The 17,816-nt window shown below is 38.1% G+C and overlaps 1 protein-coding gene and 1 long non-coding RNA gene across 3 annotated transcripts; both read left to right on the top strand.

Annotated features, from left to right (window-relative positions):
* Nucleotides 1-995: 995 nt before the first annotated feature.
* Nucleotides 996-9,204, top strand: LOC142162639 (uncharacterized). 2 transcript variants are annotated; one of them, XR_012693882.1, is made up of 4 exons: nt 996-1,378; nt 5,067-6,764; nt 7,952-8,019; nt 8,926-9,204. It is a non-coding gene; the product is annotated as an uncharacterized LOC142162639 (long non-coding RNA). The 2 variants fall into 2 exon arrangements; XR_012693881.1 differs by lacking the exon at nt 996-1,378 and adding an exon at nt 1,385-2,296.
* Nucleotides 9,205-13,800: 4,596 nt separating this feature from the next.
* On the top strand, nt 13,801-17,000 carry LOC107769014 (ACT domain-containing protein ACR11). Its single transcript, XM_016588187.2, has 10 exons — nt 13,801-14,135; nt 14,865-14,922; nt 15,018-15,143; nt 15,225-15,319; nt 15,494-15,578; nt 15,682-15,741; nt 16,125-16,180; nt 16,321-16,426; nt 16,558-16,626; nt 16,722-17,000. Exons 1-10 carry the CDS (start codon nt 13,999-14,001, stop codon nt 16,782-16,784), a joined length of 855 nt encoding a protein of 284 aa, XP_016443673.1. The 5' UTR covers nt 13,801-13,998; the 3' UTR covers nt 16,785-17,000.
* The last annotated feature ends 816 nt before the right edge of the window (nt 17,001-17,816 follow it).

Genomic DNA, 17,816 nt, shown 5'->3' with positions numbered 1-17,816 from the left:
GGCTTGGTATTCGTTCTGCAAAAGACAAGAATATGGTCTTGCTAACCAGTCTTGCATGGAGACTGCTGAGAAACCCTAATACTCCTTGGGCTCAGATAATCACGGCTAAGTATGCAAAGAATAAATCTCTCGCTTCCACATCTTTCATCTGGAAATCTCTCCTTAAGGGTTGGAAAGTATGCAATGGTGACATTCTTTGTCATCCCTGTATAAACTCAAAGATTAATATTTGGCACTCTAATTAGATTTACAATTCAAACTCTCTTAGTACTTCAATAGAGGGCCCCCTTAGCAAAAATAATCAGAACGTTTTAATAAAAATAAGGAATGGAATATCAATGGTATTTACTTTGATTTGCCCGCTGATATACTTAATAATATTGCTTTAACTCCTACCCCCAATAAAGTCTCAAAAGCTGATAAAATCAGTTGGAGCCTAAACTCAAATGGTTTATTCACTACTAAATCTTGTTACAATCTCCTTTCCACTGATAATCCAACTAACTCCTCCTTTAAATGGATTTGGGACCTCCATTGCCCCAATAAAGATAAATTTTTCCTTTAGCAATGCTTGCATAATCGTATTCCTTATCATGCCCTACTAGCTCATAGGAATCAATATTGACTCAATATGTACGATTTGTAGACTTGGGGTGGAATATAGCCAACATATTTTTATACATTGCCCTGTCTCTGATCGCCTTCGAAAATTATGAGAATTACTAGATTAAATATTAATAACAATACCGACTGGCTCGTGAGCCTTAGAAATAGCTTCATTCAGTGTAGTAATCACCCCATTAATTGGAAAACTTTATTTTCTTTCTCCATATGGAATATTTGGAAGAACAGAAACAATAATAATTTCAACAATCTTGATTTTAACCTTGAAACCCAAAAGGTTATTCATCAAGCGTGGGAATTCAATTTCTTCACGGAAAAACCCCCTTCAAAAGTGATAAAACTCGAATTGACATCAAGTGGGACAAGCCACCTAAAGGCACGATCAAACTAAAAAGAGATGGTGCTTTTTCTAGTACTATAATAAAGACAGAACCTTGGTGGTTTCCCATCATAATGGCGGATATTACTAGAACAACTATCAACCTCATAGCTTCATTTTCTTGATTCCATTTCACAAATATTCCAAGAAAAAAGATAAAAGTTTCTACTTTCTAGTACAGAATATCTAGCTTCTTCTTTAAAAAAGTTGTGTTCTTTCTTGATATTACTGACCTGAAATGGCTGTGGCTATGGTTTCTTGTGGGATGTGTGCTAGTTTAAAAGTTATAGAGAAGCAACCCATTTTAAATCCAGGTTTTTTTAATGGCTCTTTAGCTTTGAATCCAGGTCAGAGACTGTGCATTAACCCCAAGAGGTAAAGCTCCTGCCTTTCTACATTTTTGTTTTTATTTGATTATTTGGTTGCATATCCCCAGCTTCAACATGGACTTTCCCTTAGTTAATTTGATATAATTTGAATTTTCTATAAATGGAACGTATCTCTGCAATACCAATTGGTCTTCTTTTTTTTCTTTTTTTTATAAATCTTTGCTCATGGTTCTTCGTTTTATGATGGTATATCGTCTCTTTTCCCCTTCTTGAGCCTTGAGCCGACGGTCTCCCGGAAATAGCCTCTCTGCCCCTCCTCGGGTAGAGGTAATGTTTGCATACACATTACCCTCTCCAGATTCCACTACCCTGGGGTAGAGAGGCTATTTCCAAATAGACCCCCGACATCCTCCCCTCCAAAAACTTCTCACCTTGCTCCTGGGGAGACTCAAACTCACAACCTCTTGATTGGAAGCGGAGGTTGCTTACCATAAGGCAACCCCTATTGTCTTTCATATGAATTTAATCTAAAGATAAAATGGAGTGATTTGTTAGGTACAACTGCATAAACAAAGACATAAAGAGGACCACAGATTTGTGCTTGTCAAGTTGTTGATATATAAATAGTATAATAAAGACAGAGCCTAGGTGGTTTCCCATCAGAATGGCGGATATTACTAGAACAACTATCAACCTCATAGCTTCATTTTCTTGATTCCATTTCACAAATATTCAAGAAAAAAGATAAAAGTTTCTACTTTGTAGTACAGAGTATCTAGCTTCATCTTTAAAAAAGCTGTGTTCTTTCTTGATATTATTGAACTGAAATGGCTGTGGCTATGGTTTTTTGTGGGATGTGCACTAGTTTAAAAGTTATAGAGAAGCAACCCATTTTAAATCCAGGTTTTTTTAATGGCTCTTTAGCTTTAAATCAAGTTCAGAGACTGTGCATTAACCCCAAGAGGTAAAGCTCCTGCCTTTTACATTTTGTTTTAATTTGGTTATTTAGTTGCATTGCATATTTGTTTTAATTTGGTTATTTAGGGAATTTTTTTTCCTAAATGCCCTGTATAGCCTCCCGAAGATAGGTATAGGCATCATCATCAAACCTATCCGTAGGACTCTACTAGGCACTTACTCATGATTCATAGAACCTATGAACCTAGAGCTTTGATAAGAGAAAAGAGAATAGATAACTGAGCATTAACGAATTTATAAGAGAAACACAACCCACTAGAAAAGCCAACTAATAGAAAAACACAACCCAAGTGAGGTTATAAGAGAAAAGAGAATAGATAACTGAGCATTAACGAATTTACCAAAACCTGGTAGTACGAATCACGAGCTTCTAAGATTTGGGATTTCAAAACTGATACAAATAAATACACGTTCTGTTGAAGTTTACATAAACAGATTAGAAATAATCTAAACTAACAAGGACAAGTGGCAGTTATACCCAAACACACGAACATCTTCCGAATCAACACCTGATGTTAATAGCAGCTCCGCTCCAAAATCTGCACGCAACGTGCAGAAGTGCAGTATCAGTATAACCGACCCCATGTATAGGTAAGTATTTTGTCTAATCTTGTCGAGGTAGTGATGTAACGATCTGACCGGTCGTTTCATGAGTTACCGCTCTATTTCCCCCATTTCTGCTTCTTATTACTTTGTCTATTGGTTCTAGGTATGATTTGGTTGGTTGGCTCAAGTTCGGAAAGGTTTTGGTGAGATTTGAGACACTTAGTCTCTTTTGAGGAAGTTTAAGTTGGAAAAGTCAACCGGATGTTGATTTATGTGTTAGAGGTGCTCGGATGTGAGTTTCGAGGGTTTGGATAGCTTCGGGAGCTAATTTGAGATTTAGGAGCGTGATTGGCATGTGTTTTGGAGGTCTAGAGTAGATTTAAGCTTGAATTGGCGAAATTGGAATTTTGGCATTTTCGATTGATAGGTGAGATTTTGATATAGGGGTCAGAATGGAATTCCGAGAGTTGTAATAGTTCCATTGGCTTATTTGGGATGTGTGCGCAAAATTTCAAGTCATTCAGACGTGGTTTGGTATACTTTTTTATCAAAAGCGTAATTTGGAAGATTTTGGAAGCTTAGGCTTGAATCCGATGTGTTTTAGGTGATTCGATGTTGTTTGAAGTATTTTGAAGATTGGTATAAGTTTGGATGGTGGTTTATGATGTGTTTGTACTTTTGGTTGAGGGCCCAGGGGCCTCGGGGTAATTTCGGATGGTTGACGGGGAGTTTGGGACCGCAAAAGCGGTTTAGCTGGGGCAGAACATATAAATTATTTCCTTTGCGAATTTTGGGTTATTCCACCATTTTTAAGTCGGTTTTTGGAGCTTCTTGGGCGATTTGAAGAAGGATTTCAAGGGGGTTTCATTGAGGCAAGGATTTTGGACCTAAAACTCATTTCTATAGTATTATTTCACGGATTAGGCTTGTAATTTATGAAAATTAAGTGTTAAAATTTGGATAACTAAGGCTTGATATTGGAGACTTTTGAGCAAGTATCTGAGGGGTCATTTGTGATCGTATTTTAGTACTTTTGATATGTATGAACTCATGGGGAGATAAGGAATCTATTGATATGAATTATCGAATTTTGAGACATGGGCCCGAGGGTCGGGTTTTGGTAATTTCGGGATTTGTGTTGTAAATTGATTATGTGTTGTAAATTGGATAGATTTGACGCGAGTTGAGGCTGATTCCAGGGGCAAAGGCGTCGTGGGCTAGAGTTATGACCGCATTGAGGTGAGTAATGATTTTAAATGTTGTCTTGAGGGTATGAAATCCCGGATTACACATCGTTGTGCTATATTGAGGTGACGCACAGGCTAAATGAAGAGCGTGGGGTCGTGCACTGTTAGGGATTGTGACTTAGTCCATCCCGAATGACTATTTTACCGCGTATTTAATTGAAAATTATTTGCTATCATCATGTTTTGGGCCGAATGCCATATTTGGGCCTTGTGCCAATTATTTGGACCCTTAAGGGATTTTAACGGATATTTCCTCACTGTTTTGACTTTATTCTTGTACTCAGTCATGCTATATTCTATTGTTTTCATAACTCAGCTATGTTTACTCTGTTTCAACACTTAAATGATATTTTTACTAATATTTTGGGCTGAGCATCATGTTTTACTATGCCTGAGTGGCTTATATGATTCTGACTGAGTAGGTCGAGGGCCTGTGTTGCGAGGATACACTGATTCATGATTTTGAGGCCGAGGGCCTGAGATTTGTACGCCACGAGGTGGCTTGTTGATATGAGGCCGAGAGCCTATGTGATTATGCCACGAGATGACTTGATATTGCGCTTGGACCATAAGGGGCCCCTCCAGGAGTTTGCACACCCCCAGTGAGCGCGGGTACCCATTGTGATATGAGATAGAGCCCGAGGGGCTGGTATTGTCCCATGTGTTGCCCGAGGGGATGATTCTGTCAGTATTATGCTCGAGGGGCGGTTCTTTATGTGTTTGCCTTTTCTAGTTGCCTGTCTTATACTTGTTTAACTGTTTAAAAAGGCAAATTTTAAGAAGCTTAAACTGAACTTAAGTGACTTTACACATTTTCACTGCTTCATTGCTTTTATTGGCTTTTACTGCTTCCTTATAGCCTGTTGATGTGCCTTTACATGATTTCTTATTGCTCAATCTATATTTTTTACTATTACTTACTGAGTTGGAGTACTCACTTTACTCCCTGCATCGTGTGTGCAGATTCAGGCGCATCAGGATCTCAATTTGAGGCAGCGGAGATGGTTGGAGTTGCTAAAGGATTATGATATCACTATATTATACCATCCGGGGAAGGCCAATATGGTGGTCGATGCTTTAAGCCGAAAGGTGGTGAGTATGGGGAGCTTGGCATACATTCCAGTTGGGGAGAGACCTCTTGCAGTTGATGTTCAGGCCTTGGCCAATCGGTTCGTGAGGTTAGATATTTCGGAGCCTAGTTAAGTATTGGCTTGTGTGATTTCTCGGTCTTCCTTATATGATCGCATCAGAGAGCGCCAGTATGATAATCCGCATTTGTTTGTCCTTAAGGACAGAGTTCAGTACGATGATGCCAGAGATGTGACTATTGGTGATGATGGGGTGTTGAGGATGCAGGGCCGGATATGCGTGCCCAATGTAGATGGACTTCGAGAGTTGATTCTGGAGGAGGCCCATAGCTCGCGGTATTCCATTCATCTGGGTGCCGCGAAGATGTAACAGAATTTGAGGCAAAATTATGGTGGAGGAGAATGAAGAAAGACATTGTGGGATTTGTGGCTCGGTGTCTCAATTATCAGCAAGTGAAATATGAGCATCAGAGACCGGGTAGCTTGCTTCAGCGGATGAATATCCCAGAGTGGAAGTGGGAGCGAATCACTATGGACTTTGTAGTTGGGCTCCCACGAACTTTGAGGAAGTTCGATGCTATTTGGGTGATTGTGGATCAGTTGACCAAGTCCGCGTACTTCATTTTTGTGTGTACTACCTACTCTTTAGAGCGATTGGCAGAGATCTATATCCGGGAGATTGTTCGTTTGCATGGTGTCCCAGTTTCTATCATTTCAGATAGGGGCACTTAGTTTACATCGCAATTTTGGAGGTTTGTGTAGCGAGAGTTGGGTACTCAGGTTGAGTTGAGCATAGCTTTTCACCCTCAAACGGACGGGCAGTCCGAACGCACTATTCAAATATTGGAGGACATGTTGCGTGCTTGTGTCATTGATTTCGGAGGGTCATAGGATCAATTTCTACAACTTGCAGAGTTTGCTTATAACAACAGCTACCAGTCGAGTATTCAGATGGCTCCATATGAGGCTTTCTATGGGAGGCGGTGTAGATCTCCAGTTGGTTGGTTTAAGCCGGGTAAGCTAGGCCATTGGGGATAGACTTGGTGCAAGATGTTTTAGAAAGGGTGAAGGTAATTCAGGAGAGGCTTCATACAGCGCAGTTGAGACAAAAGAGTTATGCTAATATGAAGGTTCGGGATGTGTCCTATATGGTTGGTGAGAAGGTTCTGTTGAAGTTTCACCCATGAAGGGTGTTATGAGATTTGGGAAGAAGGGTAAATTGAGTCATCGGTTCATTGGAACTTTTGAGGTGCTTTGGAGGATTCGGGAGGTGGCTTATGAGCTTGCTTTGCCACCCATCGTGTCGAGTGTGCATCCGGTATTTCATGTTTCTATGCTCCGAAAGTATATTGGGGATCCGTCTCATGTTCGGGATTTCAGCACGGTTCAGTTGGATGGTGATTTGACTTATGATATGGAGCCAACAGCTATTTTGGAGCGTCAGGTTCAAAAGTTGAGATCAAAGATATAGCTTTAGTGAAAGTGCAGTGGATAGGTCAGCCTGTGGAGGAGGCCACCCTGGAGACCGAGCGAGAGATGTAGAGCAGATATCCTCACCTGTTTGAGGCTTCAGGTATGTTTCTTGACTCATTCGAGGATGAACGTTTGTTTAATAGGGGGAGGATGTAACGACCCGGCCGGTTGTTTCATGAGTTACTGCTCCGTTTCCCCCATTTCTGCTTCTTATTGCTTTGTTTATTGGTTCTATATGTGATCGGGTTGGTTGGCTCGGGTTCGGAAAGGTTTTGGTCAGGTTTGAGACACTTAGTCTCTTTTGAGGAGGCTTAAGTTGGAAAAGTTAACCGAATGTTGACTTATATATTAGAAGGCTTGGATGTGAGTTCGGAGGGTTCGGATATCTTCGGGAGGTGATTTGAGACTTAGGAGAGTGATCGGCATGTGTTTTGGAGGTCTGGCATAGATTTAGGCTTGAATTGGCGAAATTGGAATTTTGACGTTTTTTGATTGATAAGTGAGATTTTGATATAGGGGTCGGAATGGAATTCCAAGAGTTGCAGTAGTTCCGTTGGGTTATTTGGGATGTGTATATAAAATTTCAGGTCATTCGGAAGTGGTTTGGTATACTTTTTGATCAAAAGCTTAATTCGGAAGATTTTGGAAGCTTAGGCTTGAATCCGATGTGTTTTAGGTGATTCGATATTGTTTGAAGTGTTTTGAAGATTTGTATAAGTTTGGATGGTGGTTTGTGATGTCTTTGTACTTTTGGTTGAGGTTCTGAGGGCCTCGGGGTGATTTCGGATGGTTGGCGGAGAGTTTGGGACCGCAGAAGCGGTTTAGCTGGGGCAGAACATATAAATTATTTCCTTCGCGAATTTTGGGTTATTCCACCATTTCTAAGTCGGTTTTTGGAGCTTTTTAGGCAATTTAAAGAAGGATTTCAAGGGGGTTTCATTGAGGTAAGGATTTTGGACCTAAAACTCGTTTCTATGGTATTATTTCACGGATTAGGCTTGTAATTTATGGAAATTAAGGGTTAAAATTTGGAAAACTAGGGCTTGAGATTGGAGACCTTTGAGCAAGGATCTGAGGGGTCATTTGTGATCGAATTTTAGTACTTTTCATATGTATGAACTCGTGGGGAGATAAGAAATCTATTGTTGTGAATTTTATCGAATTCCGAGATGTGGGCCTGGGGGTCGGGTTTTGGTAATTTCGGGATTTATGTTGTAAATTGATTATTTTCGCATGAGCTTTGTTCCCTTAGTGTATTTTGACGTCGTGATTCTGATTTTTGGATAGATTTGACGCGAGTTGAGGCCGATTCGAGTGGAAAAGGCGTCACGGGCTAGAGTTTGGACCGGATTGAGGTGAGTAATGATTTTAAATGTTGTCCTGAGGGTATGAAACCCCGGATTGCTCATTGTTGTGCTATATTGAGGTGACGCACACGCTAGATGATGAGCGTGGGATCGTGCACTGTTAGGGATTGTGACTTAATCCATCCCGAATGACTATTTTACCGCATATTTGAGTGAAAACTATTTGATATCATCATGTTTTGGGCTAAATGCAATATTTGGTCCTTGTACTCAGTCATGCTATATTCTACTGTTTTCATAACTCAGCCATGTTTACCCTGTTTCAACACTTAAATGATATTTTTACTGATATTTTGGGCTGAGGATCATGTTTTATTATGCCTGAGTGGCTTATGTAATTCTGACTGAGTAAGGCCGAGGGCCTGTGTTGTGAGGATACACTGATTCATGATTTTGAGGTCGAGGGCCTGAGATTTGTACGCCACGAGGTGGCTTTTTGATATGAGGCCGAGAGTCTATGTGATTATGCAATGAGATGACTTGATATTGTGTTTGGGCCGTAAGGGACCCCTGCAGGAGTCTGCACACCCCCAGTGAGCGCGGGTACCCATTGTGATATGAGATAGAGCCCGAGGGGCTGGTATTATCCCATGTGTTGCCCGAGGGGCTGATTCTATCGGTATTGTGCCCGAGGGGCGGTTCTTTATGTGTTTACCTTTTCTAGTTGCCTGTCTTTTACTTGCTTAACTATTTAAAAAGGCAAATTTTAAGTAGCTTAAACTGAACTTAAGTAACTTTACACATTTTCATTGTTTCATTGCTTTTACTGGCTTTTACTGCTTCCTTATAGCCTGTTGATGTGCCTTTACGTGATTTCTTATTGCTCAGTCTGTATTTATTATTATTACTCATTGAGTTGGAGAACTCACTTAACTCCCTGCACTCCGTGTGCAGATTCAGGCACATCAGGTCCTGCTTGCGAGGGTTGAGAGTTGTCTAGCTGATTCCGGAGAATCACTAAGTAGCTGCCCGGAGATTCACTAAGTGCTTCTCCCTCTATCTTATTTCCTACTGTTTTAGTTATGTAATAGTTGAGTAGACTCTTTCAGACTTGTAGTATTATTATAGATTCTCATGACTGGTGACACCCCGATATCGAGCTATGTCTATTCCGCAACTGTAGTATCCATCTTATTTTGGGATTTTATTATGTTAAAGTCTTAATATTTATTATTATAATTGCTTAAAATGAATTGAAAGTATGTAGGCTGGCCTTGTCTTTACGAGATGCACCATTACGACCGGATCTGGGTTTAGGGTCATGACAAGTGACGAGACTTTTAGTTAAAAAATGCTTATTGTTATAACCTTTACATTAGACTAACAATATAGGTTGTTCAAAACATAACAGATAAAAGTTCCGTATACAATTCTGCGAGACAGTCAACAATTACTAGCAGGAATCACAGTAGAAGAATTACAATCCTTCCTGGTATGAGAAGTGTATCCAAGATATCAAGTCAAATGGCACGGTAACACCCTTCGTGCTTCTATCTCATCCTCACCATATATAAATAAATTTATGTGACAAATCAATTAGCACGGCAACACCTTTCGTGTGTTCAACTCATCCTTCCCAAATGTACATATAACAGAACCAACCAGATGACAGAAACACGATAACATGAATTACAAAGTAGGAAATATGCAAGTAACAACAATGGACGAGGATATACAGGTGGGCAACAGTAAAAGACTAGGCGGAAAACACGTGAGTAAATAACAACCAATAGGAAAACAAAGAGTATCAACTTCAATTAACTAGCATAGTGGAGGCCTAAGTACAAATATAGCAAACAAGAAGGAACCACAAGATCTTTACAAGTTAAAAGGTAAGGGCATGCATGACTAGCATGGTGGAGCTTACACTAAGGTACAACAGAATAGATACAACATGAGTATAGTTATAAAAGCAGGAAATAGGCATGGTATTTGCAAGTTAAGTAAGTTGAAGGTATGAGCAACACAACAACAATTGAGATGGAGATCATGAAAGAACAATGGAAATAAATCACATCAGATCCATAACTATGACAATAACAGTTCAAGGTAAAGATAAGAACATATACACAGAAGACTAATATCAAATATAATGCATGTCCCTCATCCTCGCCTGCACGAAAACACCCATCATGCCATGACCGCACTATAACATACAAGAATAAAGATATAAATGAAATAGTATGGCATCACCCTTCGTTCTTTAACTCTCAAATGATATGGCACGGCATCACCATCGTGCTTTTACTATCAATAATGTGGCACAGCATCACCCTTCGTGCTTTTACTCTCAATAATATGACACAACATCACCCTTCGTGCTTTACTCTCCTTCACATGATAATGTATAAATAATAGCACGGCATACCCTTCGTGCTTTACACTCTTCCTTACCAAACATATGAGTATAAATGACAAATAAGGCAGGAAACACAAATAGCATCAAGGAGAGTGTTTTAACAGACATTTCAAATAAATCCCAATCACATCTTTCCAATTCAACAATGATTCAACAACCCTCGAGAACCGTATTATTCAATTTCTTCCACAATTCTCACAATGATCTACAACACAAGCATAGAGTCTAGTATCTCATGAATATGAGCCGTAGTAATGTAATAATGATTTCGCATAGAGATGACCGAATTAGACATATCAATGTATTCTCATTATTCTACCAAATTCGATCAAGTTATAGTGGGCTAATTCTTGATTACTAATATTTTATACTACGTTCTTAACATCAGTAAATCAAGTGAAGCATGAAGCAAGGAAGTTACGTAATCCTACAAGACATAATTATAGCACAATCTAAAAGCATGATTAGCCTCAGCACATATATATACACTCGTCACATCATATATGTATCACCCCCGCATGTAGCAACAATGACAAATAGGAGGAAAAATTCTCTCAAAAATGTTAGGCAAAACACTTACCTCAAACAAGCCAATAACAATATCGAGCAAGCCAAGTGATGCTCCAAAAATGCCATCACGCGCGTAGTGACCTCCGAACGGCTCCAAAATATCCAAAAGCAAATCAAATACATCAAATAAAGCCCAAGGAAGCAACTCCAAATTATAAAGATCGAATCCTAAATTAAATCCCAAATTCGGCCCAAAATACACCCGGGCCCACGCCTCAGAACTCGATAAAACTCACAAAATCCGATTACCCATTCAATTACGAGTCCAACCATACTAGTTTCACTCAATTCCGACTCCAAATTGATGTTCAAAACTCAAAAATTCATATTATGAAACTTTAGGCCAAAACCCTCAATTTCCTCTTTAAAATTCATCAACTAAAAGCTAAAATCGAAGATAGATTCATGGAATATAACCAAAACTGAGTAGAGAACACTTACTCCAATTCAAATGGTGAAAATAGCCTCAAACATTTCCCAATTTCGAGCTCCCCAACTCAAAATATGTTAAATGAACAAAACCCTCGTTTTAACATTGTTCTGCCTTATTTCTTGTACCAAATGATCTTGAAACTCACTTTTGATACTTCTAGTGGATTTCTTGTAAAATTCTAGTCAAGTTAGGCTCTTGAATCACTCCATTTGACCTTATAGTGAAGGAGATATGTTGGTTTTAATATTTGAAAATAGTGTAGATTTTTAAATACGAAATCAGTGGCAATTTTGTAATTAATCTGAAAAAAATCTGGCAACTCAATTCTTAGTAAAATGACCATAAAAACTCCTCATACGATGTCCAAATTCGACGATTCTCTTTGATATGGCTCCGTAATTACAATAAAGATCTAATGCTTCAATAAAAACAGAAGTTGGAACTCATTTGCTTAATGTAGTACCATTTATGCTTGAAGAAACAATGTCGAAACATAAAAAAAATAAAAAAATTAGCGCAACACAACCCAAAACCTATCCGAAACTCACCAGAGCGCCTCGGAACCACGTCCAAACATACCAACAAGTCCCATAATATATCACGGACTTACTCGAGACTTCAAAACACACATAACAACATCGAAACGACGAATCACACCTTAATCTAAAAATCAATGAACTTGAAACTTCAAACTTCTACCATCGATACTGAAACCCATCAAATCACGTCCGATTGACCTCAATTTTGCACACAAGTCATATTTGACATTACGGGCTTGCTCCAACTTCCAAAATTGAAATCTGACCCCGATATCAAAAAGTCCACTCCCGGTCAAACTTCTCAAAAATCCAACTTTCGTCATTTCATGACTAATTCAACTACGGACCTCCAAATTACAATCCGGACGCGCTCCTAAGTCCAAAATCACCCAACGGGTCTAATGGAACTGACGAAACTTCATTCCGAGGTCAAATGCTAAAAAGTCAAACTCGGTCAATTCTTCCAACTTAGAACTTAAATCTTAGAAGTTCATTCTTCCAAATTGATTCCAGATAACTTGAAAACCAATACAGACGATTTACGCAAGTTATAATACATCATACAGAGATATTCGAGTCCTTAAAATACCGTGCGAAGTGTAAATGCTCAAAATGGTCAGGCGAATCGTTAAAACTATGAATAGTTTAAGGTTATAACTAATAATCCGTGTCAAATTCAGGGAGTATTAACTTTTAAGGTATCTTGCCTTTATAAATATGAAGGTAAAAGGCTATTTTATAAGAATTCAATTTAGTCCAAAAGAGAGACCGACAAAAGATCGAGCCGAATTAAGATATATTGTCGTCAAATTGGCTAATAAATCCATAATTTCCCTCAGATATTTTTTCACTACCCTATCTTTATCGAATTATATGTGAGACAAAAGAAGGTAAAAACAAAAGAAAAAAGAATGAAAAAACAAATAAAATTGGGACATGTCACAGAAGAGAATAATGAAGGGCTCATGTTTCCTAGCCAATAGCGTATTAGTGTATTACACTCTTTTAGTGGAAAAGTAAAGATGAGGCAGCCTAGATTGTTGATAGCTGGATTGTATTCCTATTTCCTAGTTACCTAACAGATAATTACAAGTAAATGTTCATAATAAATAAGATTAATTACTTTAAAAGTGAAATAAATAATGCGTTACAATATATTGATATTATTACAATGAAGAATTTTCCTAAAGTACTATAATTTAGAGCCTAATTGTTATACGTAACTATAACTTATTTAATTACTATTTTTAGTTACTATTCAACTGTTATCAGCTTGTATCACTTGTATTCTAAGAATGCTATTAAATTCACTTACTAAGAGGGTGTTCTAACCAACTGAGTTACAAAAGCTTATTGGTCTCTTGTTTCCGTTCAAAACAATTGATCTCTTATTTCAGTACTACAAGTAAATTTGCTATATAATTTAAATATAGCTACAAATAGTAATTTTAAAAAAATATAAGTACAAATGATAAATACTATATATATTTGATGTGTGCATAATTTTTCCTATTATTTACCTTCATATGAATTTAATACAACAACCCAGTATAATCCCACTTAGTGGTGTCTGGGGAGGATAGTGTATACGCAGACCTTGCCCCTACCCTGGGATAGAGAGGCTATTTCCAAATAGACCCCCAATATCCTCTCCTCCAAAAACTTCTCACCTTACTCCTGGGGAGACTCAAACTCACAACCTCTTGATTGGAAGCGGAGGTTGCTTACCATAAGGCAACCCCTATTGTCTTTCATATGAATTTAATCTAAAGATAAAATGGAGTGATTTGTTAGGTACAACTGCATAAACAAAGACATAAAGAGGACCACAGATTTGTGCCTGTCAAGTTGTTGATATATAAATAGTATAATAAAGACAGAGCCTAGGTGGTTTCCCATCAGAATGGCGGATATTACTAGAACAACTATCAACCTCATAGCTTCATTTTCTTGATTCCATTTCACAAATATTCAAGAACAAAGATAAAAGTTTCTACTTTGTAGTACAGAGTATCTAGCTTCATCTTTAAAAAAGCTGTGTTCTTTCTTGATATTATTGAACTGAAATGGCTGTGGCTATGGTTTCTTGTGGGATGTGCACTAGTTTAAAAGTTATAGAGAAGCAACCCATTTTAAATCCAGGTTTTTTTAATGGCTCTTTAGCTTTGAATCCAGGTCAGAGACTGTGCATTAACCCCAAGAGGTAAAGCTCCTGCCTTTCTACATTTTTGTTTTTATTTGATTATTTGTTTGCATATCCCCAGCTTCAACATGGACTTTCCCTTAGTTAATTTGATATAATTTGAATTTTCTATAAATGGAACGTATCTCTGCAATACCAATTGGTCTTCTTTTTTTTCTTTTTTTTTTATAAATCTTTGCTCATGGTTCTTCGTTTTATGATGGTATATCGTCTCTTTTCCCCTTCTTGAGCCTTGAGCCGACGGTCTCCCGGAAATAGCCCTCTCTGCCCCTCCTCGGGTAGAGGTAATGTTTGCATACACATTACCCTCTCCGGATTCCACTAATTACGCTGGGCCGTTGTTGTTCATGGTTCTTGGCAGTAATTGTTGAATACTAATTAGCTTCTCTAACCACAATATACTAAATGCAGCTTGATAAGTGCTTTACTCTTTGATTGATGTTAAGGAATTGAATTCTGTAGTTGGTTTTACCTCAAACATCATTTCATCTTATTGTGCCGAGGGTGGGTCTATCGGAAACAGTAACCTCCCCGACCCCATTTGTGGGATTTCACTGGGCTGTTGTTGTATTTTGTGATCAATTGGTCAATTGGGAAAGAACAAATTTCAGAACTTGATAATATTTGAATAATGTTGCAGCCTCTTAAAGTTCATTAATTTATATGGACTTGGAATTTCTGCAGTATTAGATGGGTAATAAGTGAAATCAATCTACTCTGTCCTTTCAGGTTAGCTTTATCTGGGAGTACAATTATTCCAAAAGCATCCTCAGCTACAGCTGTGGAGGTATCCGACATACTACAATTGATTGAAATAGTTGTTCCTTTTATTCCCCATGAAGTTTAGATATTTAGTTTTGATTCATGAAACGGGACAAGCAGGAGGGAAGTCCACAAGAGACTAGTGCAATTCCAACACCCAAAGTCATAATTGATCTGGATTCAGATCCAGATGCAACAGTCGTTGAGGTTACCTTTGGGGATCGCCTTGGAGCGCTTCTTGACACAGTAAAAATCCATTCTCTTATGATTCGAGTGTTAAGTGCTATTGCTGCCAGTGCTGGTCTTGATTTGCCTAATGTATTTCAGATGAATGCGCTAAAAAATCTTGGGCTGAATGTTGTCAAGGCTAATGTCTGTCTTGATTCATCTGGGAAACATAACAAATTCGCCATCACAAAAGCGTAAGTTCATCGTGGATCCACTATTCTATTCCTCTTGTAGTTTCCTAGTCCTTGCAAACTATCAATCACCAGATATCTGAAAACACTTTCAAATGAATCTTTTATTATGAGTTGTAACGGCTTTAGTTCCCCGATTGAAATTCTGATTGTTTCGCTATTGCAACTTGTTTCTAGCTCTACTGGTAGAAAGGTTGATGATCCAGAGCTGCTTGAAGCAATTCGTTTGACGATCATCAATAACATGATGGAATACCATCCGGTAAAAACTTCAATAAAGTTGTTGAGCATTAGTTGCTTGATCCAGTACCTTCTGAGGGATTCATATATAGCTGCTTCTTCTTACTGCATATTTTCTGGTGCAGGAATCTAGCTCCATGTTAGCTATGGGGGAAGCTTTCGGTGTTTTTCAACCCTATCAGAAGGTTGTTAATTGCTTGTATATGCTGTCCACATCTTGAATATGTGCATACACCATTAACAAGAATATGCACATCTGTATTGGTTATTTTGAACATCATGCGTGCGTCAGTATCTGTTTTTGTTTTTTGGTATTTGATATGGTATTTTGGTATTTGGTATTGTATTTGGTTTATGTTTTCAAAAAAATTAGGTATTCGGTAGTGTATTCCAGGGGGTGGGGTGAGTGGGGGTGGGGTTGATTTTCTGAATGTGCTAGGTTCCTGCTTGTCTTTGCATCGCTAGTAATGACTGATAGCTTTTTTGCTAGTACAAATCTGATTCAGAAACCAAGGCTTGATTTGCTTAAGTTATATTTTATTTTGTTGTTTGTCGAGAAAATTTTCAGATTGATGTGGACATAGCGACCCATATCCATATCTACGACGATGGTCCTGAACGGAGGTAACGTTAGATACATCCTTTTATTGGTATTTTATCAGTATAGGCCAATTCATGGACTGCTGGACTCAATATTCAACCCCATTAAGTGATCCATTACGTGAACAAGTTGAAGTGAATAGCAAAATGCATCTATTTTGCAGCTTACTCTGTGTAGAGACAGCAGACAGACCTGGATTGATAGTTGATCTTGTCAAGATCATTACTGACATAAACGTTGATGTTGAATCTGGAGAATTCGATACTGAGGTAAGAATACTACAGGAGTTTTTCCAAATCATTTCCTAATAAACTTTTTAGGCTGTAGTTGTGCCAACTAATAAGTAATAAGTAGCAGCAGCAGTAGCTTAGCAATGAGTCAAAACTTTATCTTGGTGCAGGGATTGCTAGCTAAGGCAAAATTTCATGTCAGCTACAAGGGCAAAGCTCTGATCAAGCCCCTTCAACAGGTAACTGACCGGTGGAACCAATATGTAATTTGATTTATTAGACTTTGGTAGCCTGAAGAAAATTATTGACAAATTTCAATCTTAAACCTTTGCAGGTTCTTGCAAATAGCTTGCGTTATTTCTTGAGGAGACCAACAACAGAGGATGCAAGTTTTTAATACAAAATATGCCGAATAAGTTAGAATTTGTCAATAGGGTTAACAAAGCACTTTCATTTATCAAGAACGAAACTTGCTAGTTTTTGTAGCATTGATCCATTCCAAGGTTTACACAGAGAAAATATGCATGAAATTTGGAGTCATAGTTTCAATGTGTACTGCAGTAACATTGTAAATTTGCTACCATCTATACGTCAATGATATACATTTCCAGAAGAGGAATGAGCCAATTATCAGTTATCGCTCATCGCTGCAATTTTAGCTTATCAGCTTTGATCACGTCCAACTACCTTATAAAAAGGACAAAGCGGTCGTTGCAAATATAATTCGGTTTACAAGTCCGGAGTCGAATCCCACAGAGAACTAAGGCTTAACTACAGTTGTTCACTATCACCAAGAATACAAGCTTGAACAATTTTTAACTTATAGATATTAAGATTCTTGTGTTTAACTAACTAACAAATTAAAATAATAAATTAACACTAAAGATACTACATGTTGGAGAAAAGATTAAGGAGGTCTAGAGTTATGATTTCTCTAATTGTCGGAATCCTTCCCGCTATGTCTTCTATAATTTCGCCTAAGTATTCTCTACCGATCATGAGCGCTCTGCGTGTTGTAATTCTCTCCCGAGTAAGTACGACAATTTACTAGACATACTCTCCCGAGTTACGTTAGCTGGCTTAAATTACAGCTCACTTAGATCACACCCAAGGTTTCGTTATCCCTAATCCCACCTTTAAACCCTTGGTTATTGATTCCTCACATACGTCGGGAGTGATGTTGTTCAACAACTACCTAAATATGCACTCTCTCCCTAGTAATACATACTAAATAGGCACAGCTAATTGAGGGCCCTTCAATCAACCACAAGAATAATATAGTAGAACAAATAGAGAAAATACTACGGCTCAATTATATAAAAACATAACAAGAATTTATCCTACAAAAGGTTCCATCAAAACCCTAGATAACAAATTAGCTATTCATAATAGTATGTAAAACTACAATACTAAAAGTCATAACCAACAA

This window comes from Nicotiana tabacum, chromosome 8 (genome assembly GCF_000715075.1).
Source record: "Nicotiana tabacum cultivar K326 chromosome 8, ASM71507v2, whole genome shotgun sequence".
Taxonomy (NCBI): domain Eukaryota; kingdom Viridiplantae; phylum Streptophyta; class Magnoliopsida; order Solanales; family Solanaceae; genus Nicotiana; species Nicotiana tabacum.
Note: the sequence above shows the minus strand (reverse complement) of the source record. Positions and strands in the feature narration are given on the sequence as shown.